This window comes from Silurus aristotelis, assembly GCF_946808225.1.
Source record: "Silurus aristotelis genome assembly, chromosome: 29".
NCBI lineage: Eukaryota > Metazoa > Chordata > Actinopteri > Siluriformes > Siluridae > Silurus > Silurus aristotelis.
This window is the reverse complement of record NC_139602.1, coordinates 5,535,250-5,550,249: the sequence shown is the minus strand read 5'-3', so window position 1 is coordinate 5,550,249 and position 15,000 is coordinate 5,535,250. Positions and strand designations below refer to the sequence as shown.

Genomic DNA, 15,000 nt, shown 5'->3' with positions numbered 1-15,000 from the left:
CCTGGGAAATGAGTCGTGTTTCTCAACGAGCCCTTGATGCCCCCTAGTGGCTGGAAGAACAAGTGAATGGAGAAGAAATCTATCTGATTGATATAAAGGTGGGTGTGTGAGATCATTCCAAGTCCTGGGAATAACGAGTCTGCTTTACTAAATCCATCCTGTCAGTATTATGAAGAAGAGAATAACTGTAACACTAAAACTCTTCAAAGTTTTCTCAAATAATGTTCTAAACATAGACCACAAATGCACCATTTATTCTGACAAAGTTTCGAACACAATTGATATAAACAATTTTTCCGACATAATTGCTCATGTTTAGTGGCTTCCTGGAACCCTGAACCCCAAGAACTTCGTTTAACACCTAAATAAATAATCCTTTTATTTTTTACCTCAAATTTTTCTGCTAGCTTAAAATTATTTTTCCAAGATGGCGGATTTTTTATTTTATTTATTTTTTGCCATGTGTGATTATTATGTACTTAATGTGCAATTGTTAGTCGTACAAAGTATTTTTTGTAGAAATCGAACCGCATATTTGAGGGAAATGTTGATATCCTTTTTCGTTTTATATCGTTTTCATTATCGTCCAGCCTTCACATTTTCACGCTTATTTAAAAGTTACAGGTTTATTCTTGCTAGCATGATTACCAGTTGCCTTTCCAAATGCTATCATGTAATCAGAGTTGGGTTTTTTATTTATTTATTTTATGTTTTAACACATCGTTCTGTACACGTCAGTATTCTTTCCATGCTAACAAAGCGTTAAAAACTAGGTTAATAAATTCCGTTTAGAGCTATGTATAGTATATGAACTTTATTGTTGTTGGTTCTCATTTTTCTAAAAGACTTTTGCCCAGATTAAAGACACGTGTCAGCATAGACCACATTATTATTCCCTTTTGGTCAAAGAAAAAATTGACATTGAAAGGCTTCACAGTTGAATTTAGCTGTAGGCCAGTTAAAGGTCAACAACATACAACCGTTCAGCGTTTAGGCTAGCAGCTAGCTTCAAGCGGATTTTGTTCTACATTCATCGAATCAGTTGCACCAGTATGACCAGGGATACGTTTCAGCAAAATTCTAGAACTGCCACAAATACCGCGATGATCGCTGGAAGCCGTGGATTGTTTCATTCCTTTAATACCGCTAAATTTGTCGGTTTTATTTATTAAGTAGCAACTTGAAACACACAAACGTTGTCAAAAAACTATATTTTGATCATCTCATAGCAGCTATAAACACACATTCCTTTGCCGTGCCCACGTTCCCCCCCTCCCCCTCTTTTTTTTTCTGGTGAAGTTTATTGACTTGACATGAAGGTTTGTCTTGCTAAAAAATGTTTGCTTACTAAAACTCTTACTCGACCAATCAGAATACAGTGGTATAAGTTATCGATTTCTCCATATAATTCGGAGTAATATTTACACACACAAGCCGGGGAAAAGAATTTACATTAAATTGGTTGAATTTAGCTGTAGGCCAGTTGACTTTCAACAACATACAGGCTAGCAGCTAGCTTCAAGTGGATTTTGATGTACCTTTATCAGATCAGTTGCACCAGTATGACCAGGGATACGTTTTAGCAAAATACACCTAGAACTGATCTACATCTGAAAAGACCTAAAACTTGCAACAAGGAACTTTGCATGAGAAACAGGGTCACTGTAGTGTGCACACATTTCTGATTTATAGATCGGTATAGATTAGAATCTCCTTCTCCCAATATTCGCACTTATTTATATATTAAACATTAGAAATGGTATTTTAGTATATGGATGCAAAGGACCAAATATTTCTAAACAAATGGTAATAAATGAGAACCATGCAAAATATACTCATGTATATTTACTCATGTCATTTGTATCACATAATACATGACGTACCCAAATTTTAGGATAGAAACATGGAAACAGCTTTTACTACAACCTACAACAAGATCTTGGTGGCTGCTGAGTATTAGCTCTGTATTAGGATTAGATTAGATTAGATTATTTCAACTTTCTCACGATACAAGTACAGAGCCAATGAAATGCAGTTAGCTTCTAATCAGAAGTGCAAACAGCTAAATATATAAAATATATATCAGTGTGTGCACACCCAGGCCTTCAGTGGTGTCCTACCTGAATCAGTCCACTTCTCCAATCAAACCATCACTGTCAGCACGGCTACAGAAACCATCAGCATTATAGAGAAACACAGTAGAACAGAGTGCTGCATCACAGACAGGAATCTCATACAGTGAGAATAAATGTCATTACTAAAGCAAGAATCCCAGTGAGCACCAGCATCTCTAGCAGGAGCTTCAATATTAACCTCAAAAAAAGATTATGCATCTTTGTGCATTTTTTTCGTGCATCACGTTTTTTTTCTGGGGATTTGAAATAAAGGCAAATGTGTTTTTGTGCGAATTCTACAGGAAAGAAAACGGTATAAAGGGTTTATGAAAAAAGTTTAACTTGTTAAACTTAATCTTAATGTTTTCCTTTTCCTCACAATGTCCAGCTTGTCTTGAGAACTGTTTAAGTGTATTGGTGACCAAATCAATTTCTCCTGAAATAACAGCAATTCAATCTGATCGTCCAATTCAAGGACTTGAAAATGCCAACATGATTGGATGCCACATTTACAGCATTTGTCTCATTTTGTATCATTTCAACATTTATCTCATTAATACCATGGAGCAGATATGGGGGTTAGGGGTCTTGTTCATGGGCCCATGAGTAGCAGTTTGGTATAACTGGGATTTGAACTCAATCTTTGGAGGCAAAGTACAGTGCCTTAACCCTTAACCACATGTCCCCCAATTGCTCCTTATCAAAATCTGAGAATCGCCTGCTTTTCAGTGCCTGCACTGCTGAATTCTGAAGGCCTTTAAATAAAGAACACTATTGAGAATAATTTAATACATATTCATTGACAAAAATATATTAGAACGCAAGTCAGTTTGGGCAGAGACAGCCTTACTGACCCTGATGGCCCACCACTGGTATGTATGTGTTTCTATTTTATATATTATATACATTCACAGGTATACATCATTTATGTTCTGTAAAAAGTGCAAATGTGAGTGAATAGAGACCAATCAAGTGCAATGTCAGAGTGAAAATGTACAGTTCATCGTCTGAGATCAGTATGGGGTCCTAATGGTTATATACACTGCAGCTTCTGAGTTCAGAGTTCAGCTGAAGGGGACGAGACCATTCTTGAGCCGGTTGTGGCACAGCAAAGGCTCCTGTAGTGTTTTCCAGGTGGAATAGGAGGAAACAGACCATGGTTAGGGTGAGACGTCTCTCTGTGGGCAGCGTTTGCGATGGCAATCTTTGACGGAAGGCAAAGGAAGCTGGACACCTGTGATGCAGTGTGATGCAGTTTGTGAGAAAGCTTTCAATAGTGCAGAACTAAAATTTCAGTAGGATGCTGGTGTGGGGTTTTTTTTTTGTTTTGTTTTGTTTTGTTTTTTTTTTTTTTTTGGGGGGGGGGGGGGGGGGGGGAGTCCTCCGAGATATGGACACCCAAAAACTTGAAGCTGGTCACACCCTTCACCTCGACCCCTTTTGTGTAAAGTGAATAAGTGGTGTATGTCCTCCAAATGTCCCCAAAAGCAGTGTATGTTCTCCTCTATGTCCTCTAATGATCAACAATAAGCTCTTTGTTGCCACACAATGCTTTCCCTGTAGGCCATCTCATCATCATCTTCAACCTGGTTGTTATCTGCAAACCAAGTTATGTTCTGATGATCGCTTTAGGAAATGGTTCAACCTTAAACCGAATTCTTTGTGAAGTGATATAATAATTAACAAAAAATATTTCGTATCGATAACTAAAATTATGTTTTAAAAGTTATATTATTATATATATCTATATCTATATCTATATATATATATATATATATATATATATATATATATATATATATATATATATATATATATATATATATATATATACTGTATATATTTTATTTTTTATAATTTTTTTATTCATTGTGAGGTATTTATTGGATTCTGGCACAAAACTATTTTTATTCCAGATGTAATATGGAAGGCTGCTAAAGGAACATCAGAGGCGCCTTGACAGGAGCAGAAACCAGAATCCCGATCCTGAAGTTTATTCGATTTTTTTTTTTGTTCATTAATCACACACTTTTATAAAAACTTCCATCATATGCGATGAAGAAGCATCTTTTGCGCGCGCATGGAAACGCAACCGGAGGTAACCGTGTGCGCGCGTACCGGGGATGATGGAGGCGGGGAGAAAGGAGAAAATGGGCGGAGCTACAGCCAAGGAGAGTGGGCATCTCTCTATGTCTTGTCTTTCCTTTCCCTCTCTCTCTCTCTCTTTCTCGCTTTTCGTTCACACGCTTCTCCTCGGTGCGCGCGGTGAGAACCGACAGCGCTTTCAGCACCACCCCCCACATCCCTTTAGCCCCCACCACCCCCACCCTTGCCCTCGACCCCGGTGATGATGCCGAAGAGATGGAGAAACTGTCCGCGAGCATCTCGGAGCTCTCGTGGAGCGCAGTGTCGCTGCCCCTGGACGCCGTGGTGGGCAAATTCCGCCTCCCGACTCTGGTGAAGCTCAGCGCCGGTAGGCAAACCTGCTCATAACGCTTCATAACGCCTTTTATTCACGACCGGGTGGTGGAGGGTGCAAACTTATTCACCCGGCTTTTAATGAGACCCAAAGTTTTTTTAGATGCGTTCGACTAATTTTTTAAATTGTCGACAAGTTTTGCTTTTCCTGCAGTTCTACAATGTTGCATTGCGATATTTCTTTCAAAAGAAAAAAAAAATCCACCTCGATAACAGTATCATCTTTTAAAACGATTATACTGCATATTAATACTATAGTATATATTTATATTATAATTATATTTTATACCTATAAATATTTATAAAACTTTCAGAAATTTTGCTCCGGTTTGGTCCAAAATTTTTCCTTGAAGCATCTGTGTGGAAGAAATTATAGTTTGAGCAATTAAATATAATAATTCGATATATTTACTATACAACATGCATTCTAGGTCAGATCTCAAGAAGTACACAAGTGATTTATTTTCTTGTATTTTTTTATGGGATTGAGATATTGAGTGATTTGAATATGCAAATCAGGATAATGCATTGAATGTAAAAAATATATATCGGCGTTGTGACGTCACAATGGTTTTGCACAGTAGCTACCTGTGATGTTACTAGTAATCACTTTGGAATATGCAAATCAGGAGCAAAAAAAAAAGCGCAATTTTCTCACAGGCGTTTCGAAGTGTTCGCTAAATGAATTTGGTGGATTTTGAGCTTACTGAGGTCTTATTGAAGGTTTTGTTTTGGGCTTCAGCTGTGAAACTGAATATGAGAATGAAATATATTTACTCATATTTATTTAGTATTTAATGTGCATTCAACGGGGAGATTTCAAGAAGTAGCACACAAGTGAATTATTTTATGTATATTTTTATGGGATGGAGATATTGTGAATATGCAAATCTGGAACAACTAGTAAAAAAAATTATAAAAACATGCTGTGTTCAGCTGTGTTTGGTTGTAAAAATTGATATTTTACTTTCAGATAGCATGTTTTTCTCACAGGCTTCTTTTTGCACTGTTTACTAAAACAATTTGGTGTATTTAAATGTTATTAAAGTGTCATTAAAGTGTTAATAAAGTGTTGCTTTGTGATGCTCTCAGAGGTTATGGTTTGAACTGCAGTTGTGCAGATAAATATAATAATTAGTTATATTTAGTATTCAATGTCCATTCAAGTTGAGATATAAAAAAAACAGTACACAAGTGAATTATTTTGGGTTTATTATATATAGGGACAAAGGTATTGTGTGGTATTCAAATATGCAAATAAGGAGCAACTAGCGATCCAGGAAAAAAAAACTTTACCTGTGTTAAAATTGAAATGATAGTTTTCTCACAGGTTAATGTTCAGACTGTTTGCTAAAATAATCCCTTGAGTCCCTAGATGAAGTTTTGATATTTGATATTATAACTTTCAGATCAATAACAAACAGTCTAATGTGACCTATACGGTTTTCTCTTTAAAAACAATCGAACTGTTGTTCTGGAAAACGTGTCTAGATATCTTATACGAATCTTACTCCTATGAATTGTTTATCATCACAGAAATAATTTAAATGTATATTCTGTTCTCTGAAAAACTTTTGACTATGAATTTTTGACGATGTAGAGCATCGCAGTTCATTTCCCAGCAACTGTATCATGGTGTTTCAAAATCTACACCTGATTGTTAAACGCTCTTGAGTTGAGAATATTTTTAATATTAATTAGTATTTAAAAATGAAGAATTTGAATAGAATGATCAAATAGTGAAAGTGGAGGTATATGGGAGCTAAAGAGGAAACCCAGGAGATGGCTTTTGTGTGAAATTTGTGAGGGAAAAACCAAAACAAACGCAGGAAAGAAAAATAAAAGACTTTATACGAGCGATGAATCCGGTTGTCACTTGGTAGATGAGGTGTAATGAGTTTCCTAGTGAAGCTTATGGTGTAAATAGTCGATCGGACTCTTGGCAAAGGTGACAAAGTGGCTGTTGTGTCCCAGAAGTGATGCAGAGCCATTCATATGGAAATGTGCTGATCCGTATCCGAGTGCTCTGCATACTAACGAGGACGGGAGCAGCCACGAGATGCAAGTTTTGGGCGATGTGAGTCAAAAGGAGAAATGTTTGAAAAGGAAAATCGGATCTTCCCCGGTTAACGATTACAATTTGACCAAATCAGCCAAGTCCAGATTTTCTTTCTGGAGTTACAAAGCTAACGAAGTCAATCGGCAAAGGATTATAGCCGCCAATTTGGCATCACGTTATCATGTTACATTAGGTATCAGCAACTTATGACTTGCTAATGTAAATAAAAATTCTAATTTATGTTGTGACATCACAACACTTTTGCATAGTTGCTACCTATGATCTTATTTTTATTATTAGCATCAGAGTAGTTCAACGGTTTTCAAAATTATGTAACACCCAGCCATGTTTTTAGATCTTTCCTAATCTAAACCAGTGTCCAAGTTGCCAGATCTCAGCTATATGTCCCAACTATTTACCAAAATAGTTGTATGAAACATTTGGTGAGTGGAAAATGGACTACAATTTCACAATACTGTCGAAGCATATCATCACTACAAATCCACATACATTTTAAGCCACACCCCCTAACTGGCTTTAATAGACAGTAGTGAAGGGAATATGATCTATGTAATATTACAGCTATAATGAATTAACAACTTATTAATAACACGGTCTTTAAATAAATAATCCTAAATATTTAATGGTATTACTTTGATACACTGTTAATACAGAAATAGCTTCTCTAAATATCTTGTTTATAAAAGTATTTGTTTATAAATGAAAAAGGTTCTGGTTCTAGGACAGCACTGCTATACACACTCATCTCAGAAACATTTTCAGGAGCAAAAGATTCAGAAAAAAATGAAAATGTACTTTCTAGATCACAACCCAAGAGAGTTTCAGTTTTTACTTTCAGTTGTAGTTGTTGTGCTCTTTGTATTCTTGTGGGCGGAGCTTTGAATTGCACATTTGCAAAAATTATGTTGCTGTCAATCATTTCCACGGTTAATATAATGATTCTGGTTCCTATAGTGTGCATACAAAAAGTTCTTATTCAAGAGACTCCCAGAAATACTGAGTTCCTCAAATAGATTTTACACTTTACAATCCCTTCACTCACTCACTCACTCACTCACTCACCTACTCGCTCGCTCACTTATTCACTTACTCACTCGCTCGCTCACTTATTCACTCACTCACTCACTCAATTACTTACTCACTCACTCACTCGCTCGCTCACTTATTCACTCACTCACTCACTCACTTACTCACTTATTCACTCACTCACTTACTCACTCACTTACTAACTCTCTCACTCACTTACTCACTCACTTATTTACTCACTCACTCACTCACTCACTCATTCACTTATTCACTCACCTAATCACTCACTCACTCAATCGCTCACTTATTCACTCACTTACTTATTTACTCACTCACTTATTCACTTACTCACTCACTCACTTATTCACTCACTCACTCACTCGCTCACTTACTCACTTACTCACTCACTTATTCACTCACTCACTCACTCACACTCACTAACTCTCTCACTCACACTCTAACTCTCAATCACACTCACTAACTTTCTCACTAACACTCACACTCACAAACTCACTTATTCACACTTTCTAACTCTCTCACTCATAATCACGAACTCTCTTACTCTCACTCACTTACTGACTTATTTACACTCACTAACTCTCTGACCCTCACTTACTAACTCTCTCACTAACTCTCTTACTCACACTCACTAACTCTCTCACTAACTCTCTCACTCACACTCAATAACTCTCTCACTAACTCTCTCACTCACACTCACTAACTCTCTCACTCACACTCAATAACTCTCTCACTAACTCTCTCACTCACACTCACTAACTCTCTCACTTACACTCACTAACTCTCTCACTAACTCTCTCACTCACACTCACTAACTCTCTCTCTCATACTCACTTACTTACTCACCTAATCACTCACTCACTTACTCACTCACGTATTCACTCACTAACTCACTCACTAACTCACTTATTCACTCAGTCACTTACTCACTCACTTATTTACTCATTACTCACTCACTCACTCACTCGCTCACTTATTCACTCACTCACTCACTCACTCACTCGCTCACTCACTTATTCACTCACTTACTTATTTACTCACTCACTTATTCACTCACTCACTCACTCGCTCACTTACTCACTCACTCACTTATTCACTCACTCACTCACACTCACTAACTCTCTCACTCACACTCTAACTCTCAATCACACTCACTAACTCTCTCACTAACACTCACACTCACAAACTCACTTATTCACACTTTCTAACTCTCTCACTCATAATCACGAACTCTCTTACTCTCACTCACTTACTGACTTATTTACACTCACTAACTCTCTGACCCTCACATACTAACTCTCTCACTAACTCTCTTACTCACACTCACTAACTCTCTCACTAACTCTCTCACTCACACTCAATAACTCTCTCTCTAACTCTCTCACTCACACTCACTAACTCTCTCACTTACACTCACTAACTCTCTCACTAACTCTCTCACTCACACTCACTAACTCTCTCACTCATACTCACTTACTTTCTCACTAACTCTTTCACTCACACTTACACTTACTAACTCACTTATTCACACTTACTAACTCTCTCACTCTCATTCACTAACTTACTTATTCACACTCACTAACTCTCTCACTCACTAACTCTCTAACTAACTTTCTCACTAATTTACTTATTTACAATCACTAACTATCTCACTCACACTCACTAACTCTCACTCTCACTTACACTCACTAACTCTTTCACTCACACTCACTAACTCTCACTCACACTCACTAACTCTCTCACTCTCACTCACACTCACTAACTCTCACTCACACTCACTAGCTCTCTCACTCACACTCACTAACTCTCACTCACGCTCACTAAGTCTCACTCACACTCACACTCACTAACTCTCTCACTTTTACTCACACTCATAAACTCCCTCACTCTCACTAACTCTCACTCACACTCACTAACTCTCTCACTCTCACTTACACTCACTAACTCTCACTCACACTCACACTCACTAACTCTCTCACTCACACTCACACTCACCAACTCTCTCACTCACACTCACTAACTCTCACTCACACTCACACTCACTAAAGTCTCACTCACACTCACTAACTCTCTCACTCACACTCACACTCACTAACTCTCTCACTCACACTCACTAACTCTCACTCACACTCACTAACTCTCTCACTCTCACTCACACTCACTAACTCTCACTCACACTCACTAACTCTCTCACTCTCACTCACACTCACTAACTCTCTCACTCTCACTCACACTCACTAACTCTCACTCACACTCACTAACTCTCTCACTCTCACTCACTTACTCTCTCACTCACACTCACACTCACTAACTTTCTCATTCACACTCACTAACTCTCTCACTCTCACTTACTAACTATCTCACTCTCACTCATGCTCACTAACTCTCTCACTCACACTCACTAACTCTCTCACTCTCACTTACTAACTCTCTCTCACACTCACACTCACTAACTCTCTCACTCACACTCACTAACTCTCTCACTCTCACTTACTAACTCTCTCACTCTCACTCACATTCACTAACTTTCTCACTCTCTCTCACTCACACTCACTAACTCTCTCACTCACACTCACTAATTTTCTCACTCTCACTCACACTCACACTCACTAACTCTCTCACTCACACTCACTAACTCTCTCTCACTCACGCTCACTAACTTTCTCACTCACATTAACTAACTATCTCACTCTCACTTACTAACTCTCTCACTCACACTCACACTCACTAACTCTCTCACTCACATTGACTAACTCTCTCACTCACACTCTTACTCTCAATCATTCAGTTCCTCACTCACACAATCACTCGCTCACTCATTCAGTTTCTCACTCACTCACTCATTCACTCACTAATTCACTCACTCTCACTCTAACTCTCACTCTAACTCTCACTCAATCACTCACACTCACTAACTCTCTCACTCACTAACTCTCTAACTAACTTTCCCACTAATTTACTTATTTACAATCACTAACTATCTCACTCACACTCACTAACTCTCACTCTCACTTACACTCACTAACTCTTTCACTCACACTCACTAACTCTCACTCACACTCACTAACTCTCTCACTCTCACTCACACTCACTAACTCTCACTCACACTCACTAACTCTCTCACTCTCACTCACACTCACTAACTCTCACTCACACTCACTAGCTCTCTCACTCACACTCACTAACTCTCACTCACGCTCACTAAGTCTCACTCACACTCACACTCACTAACTCTCTCACTTTTACTCACACTCACTAACTCCCTCACTCTCACTAACTCTCACTCACACTCACTAACTCTCTCACTCTCACTTACACTCACTAACTCTCACTCACACTCACACTCACTAACTCTCTCACTCACACTCACACTCACCAACTCTCTCACTCACACTCACTAACTCTCACTCACACTCACACTCACTAAAGTCTCACTCACACTCACTAACTCTCTCACTCACACTCACACTCACTAACTCTCTCACTCACACTCACTAACTCTCACTCACACTCACTAACTCTCTCACTCTCACTCACACTCACTAACTCTCACTCACACTCACTAACTCTCTCACTCTCACTCACTTACTCTCTCACTCACACTCACACTCACTAACTTTCTCACTCACACTCACTAACTCTCTCACTCTCACTTACTAACTATCTCACTCTCACTCATGCTCACTAACTCTCTCACTCACACTCACTAACTCTCTCACTCTCACTTACTAACTCTCTCTCACACTCACACTCACTAACTCTCTCACTCACACTCACTAACTCTCTCACTCTCACTTACTAACTCTCTCACTCTCACTCACATTCACTAACTTTCTCACTCTCACTCACACTCACTAACTCTCTCACTCACACTCACTAATTTTCTCACTCTCACTCACACTCACACTCACTAACTCTCTCACTCACACTCACTAACTCTCTCTCACTCACGCTCACTAACTTTCTCACTCACACTCACTAACTATCTCACTCTCACTTACTAACTCTCTCACTCACACTCACACTCACTAACTCTCTCACTCACATTGACTAACTCTCTCACTCACACTCTTACTCTCAATCATTCAGTTCCTCACTCACACAATCACTCGCTCACTCATTCAGTTTCTCACTCACTCACTCATTCACTCACTAATTCACTCACTCTCACTCTAACTCTCACTCTAACTCTCACTCAATCACTCACACTCACTAACTCTCTCACTCACACTCACACTCACTAACTCTCTCACTCACACTCACTAACTCTCACTCACACTCACTAACTCTCTCACTCTCACTCACACTCACTAGCTCTCACTCACACTCACTAACTCTCTCACTCTCACTCACACTCACTAACTCTCTCACTCTCACTCACACTCACTAACTCTCACTCACACTCACTAACTCTCTCACTCTCACTCACTTACTCTCTCACTCACACTCACACTCACTAACTTTCTCACTCACACTCACTAACTCTCTCACTCTCACTTACTAACTATCTCACTCTCACTCATGCTCACTAACTCTCTCACTCACACTCACTAACTCTCTCACTCTCACTTACTAACTCTCTCTCACACTCACACTCACTAACTCTCTCACTCACACTCACTAACTCTCTCACTCTCACTTACTAACTCTCTCACTCTCACTCACATTCACTAACTTTCTCACTCTCACTCACACTCACTAACTCTCTCACTCACACTCACTAATTTTCTCACTCTCACTCACACTCACACTCACTAACTCTCTCACTCACACTCACTAACTCTCTCTCACTCACGCTCACTAACTTTCTCACTCACACTCACTAACTATCTCACTCTCACTTACTAACTCTCTCACTCACACTCACACTCACTAACTCTCTCACTCACATTGACTAACTCTCTCACTCACACTCTTACTCTCAATCATTCAGTTCCTCACTCACACAATCACTCGCTCACTCATTCAGTTTCTCACTCACTCACTCATTCACTCACTAATTCACTCACTCTCACTCTAACTCTCACTCTAACTCTCACTCAATCACTCACACACTCACTCTCACTCACTCACACACTCACTCACTCACTCACTCACTCACTCACTCACGTACACACACTCATTTACATTCACTTTGTCACTTACTCATTCTATTCTATTCTATTCTGGATTCTCATTGTATTACTCCTGCACTGTATAATATTTTTACTTAATGTGTGTTACTGTTTTTTGCTCATTCACCACTCACTCATAACTAATTTCTCTCTCTTTGTCTAACACACACACACACACACACACACACACACACACACACACACACACACACACACACACACACACACAAACACCTTTAGTATAGGTTGCCATAGTGGTTGTATTTGATTGTAAGTCTGTGTGTGTGTGTGTGTGTGTGTGTGTGTGTGTGTGTGTGTGTGTGTGTGTGTGTGTGTGTGTGTGTGTGTGTGTGTAGGTGGTATATATCACTGTTTCAGCAGACAATAGTAATTAAAGACAACTCAGATGTTCAGCAGAACCTATGACTCTGTGTGTGTGTGTGTGTGTGTGTGTGTGTGTGTGTGTGTGTGTGTGTGTGTGTGTGTGTGTGTGTGTGTGTGTGCTTGCTTGCATGCCTCATTTCCTCAGTAAAAGCCTTTTTTCAGACTCGCATCAATGAAGGATTCTTTTAGCAGCTGATCAATACACTCTTCTTTCATCACAACCCCCCCCCCCCCCCCCGTCTCTCTGTCTGCCTGTCTGTCTCTCTCTCTCTTTCATTCATTACTTCATCTCAAGATATTTTTTTATCAAATAAGTTTCTCTCTTCTGTAATTGGCTTATGGTGAAAATTATTATTGCCCTCAAGTGTGGCTAGTTAAAAAAATTAATTTGAAGTGTGTTGTTTATGCAGCGGTATATGGTTGGCATGTGCGTGTGTGTGTGCGTGTGTGTGTGTGTGTGTGTGTGTGTGTGTGTGTGTGAGAGAGAGAGAGAGAGAGAGAGAGAGAGAGAGAGAGAGAGAGAGAGAGAGAGAAAGAGAAAGAGAGAGAGAGAGTGATTACACTTTTGGCTCACGTTCCCAAATGATTGCTGCCAGTAGTGTTGGTTTCCAGAGTGATGACTGTTGATGTGGTTTCCGCTCTGTGTGTGTGTGTGTGTGTGTGGGTGTGTGTGTGTGTGTGTGTGTTTAGTTTATTGCCAGAGAAATCAGCTCTGTGTTAAAGCAATGCACAAGAATGGGTTGTTAATTGTTGTTGTGAATTGTAACTTTCAATTTATCACATTTGAACACTATTATCTTATATGATATATGCGGACAAATTTTGACAAATTGGGACAACGTGGACAAATATGACAAATTTGAACAATGTTAGAAAAATCTGGACAAAATTAAACAATGTGGACAATTCAGGACTAATCTGGAAATTTTGGACAAGTTGGAACAATGTGGACAAATCAGGACAATTTTGAAACCATTCCAGGAGTGTAAATGAGAACAGGAGCTGGACTTTGAGGGACATGGGATGTGTGGATGGTGAGATATGTGTGGATGGTGATGGAACTGCTAGAGATAGGATAAAGGATAAAGATGGATAAAGAGATTATAGAGAAAAATGGCACGATGGTGTTGGGGAACATAAGGATGGGAATGTAAACAATATTGAGTCTGTAATTGGGGAGTTGAGAGTCAGGATTGCAATTGTTCTTAGTACAAGCAGGAATCGGGTAGGATAGAAAGTTGGGAAAAGTGACATGGACAGGGTATAGTTTAGGGGGGAAAGGGGAATGTTTAAAGATGATGTGATGAGGGGTTTCCAGGCACATAGAAATGGGATTGCCAATTATTATGCCAGTGGGGACATACGCATGGCAGGGGTATGTTTTTTGGGGTATATAGAAATAAAGTGGAGACAGTGTGTGGAAAATTGCGTGGAATAAAGTACAGATGGTGTTGGGGGGAGACAAATATGGATTGGGGTGTTGTTAGGGGATTGAGGACTGTAGAGGCAGGGAGAACATTGTTTTTCGATATATGGGGATAAGTTTAAGATGGGAATGTTTTTGGAATGGTGCTGGGGCACATGAGGATAGGGTATTGATTGGTTCAACTAAAAAATTATGTGGGGTATATGGGGACATGATTTGTTATGGCATTGGCTATGGGGTATAGAGCATGTCAGGACACAGAGAATCATGGTTCAAGAAGAGGGCAGTAAGGTGAGGTATGGGATAGTGTTCAGGCACATGAGGATAGGGAAGTAGATGAAAATGAGAATTTTATGGGTG

The 15,000-nt window shown here is 39.2% G+C and overlaps 2 protein-coding genes across 2 annotated transcripts in view; one reads left to right on the top strand and one right to left on the bottom strand.

The window, feature by feature from the left end:
* LOC310722600 (uncharacterized protein) overlaps window positions 1–15,000 on the bottom strand; it is a 1,041,764-nt gene that overhangs the window by 569,282 nt on the left and 457,482 nt on the right. The window lies entirely within an intron of this gene.
* Window positions 4,334–15,000, top strand: part of gareml (GRB2 associated, regulator of MAPK1-like) — a 26,272-nt gene continuing 15,605 nt past the window's right edge. Inside the window, exon 1 of the mRNA XM_083535041.1 lies at window positions 4,334–4,587. Coding sequence (XP_083391167.1) covers window positions 4,476–4,587 — 112 coding nt within the window. The 5' untranslated portion in view covers window positions 4,334–4,475. The remainder of the gene's footprint in view (window positions 4,588–15,000) is intronic.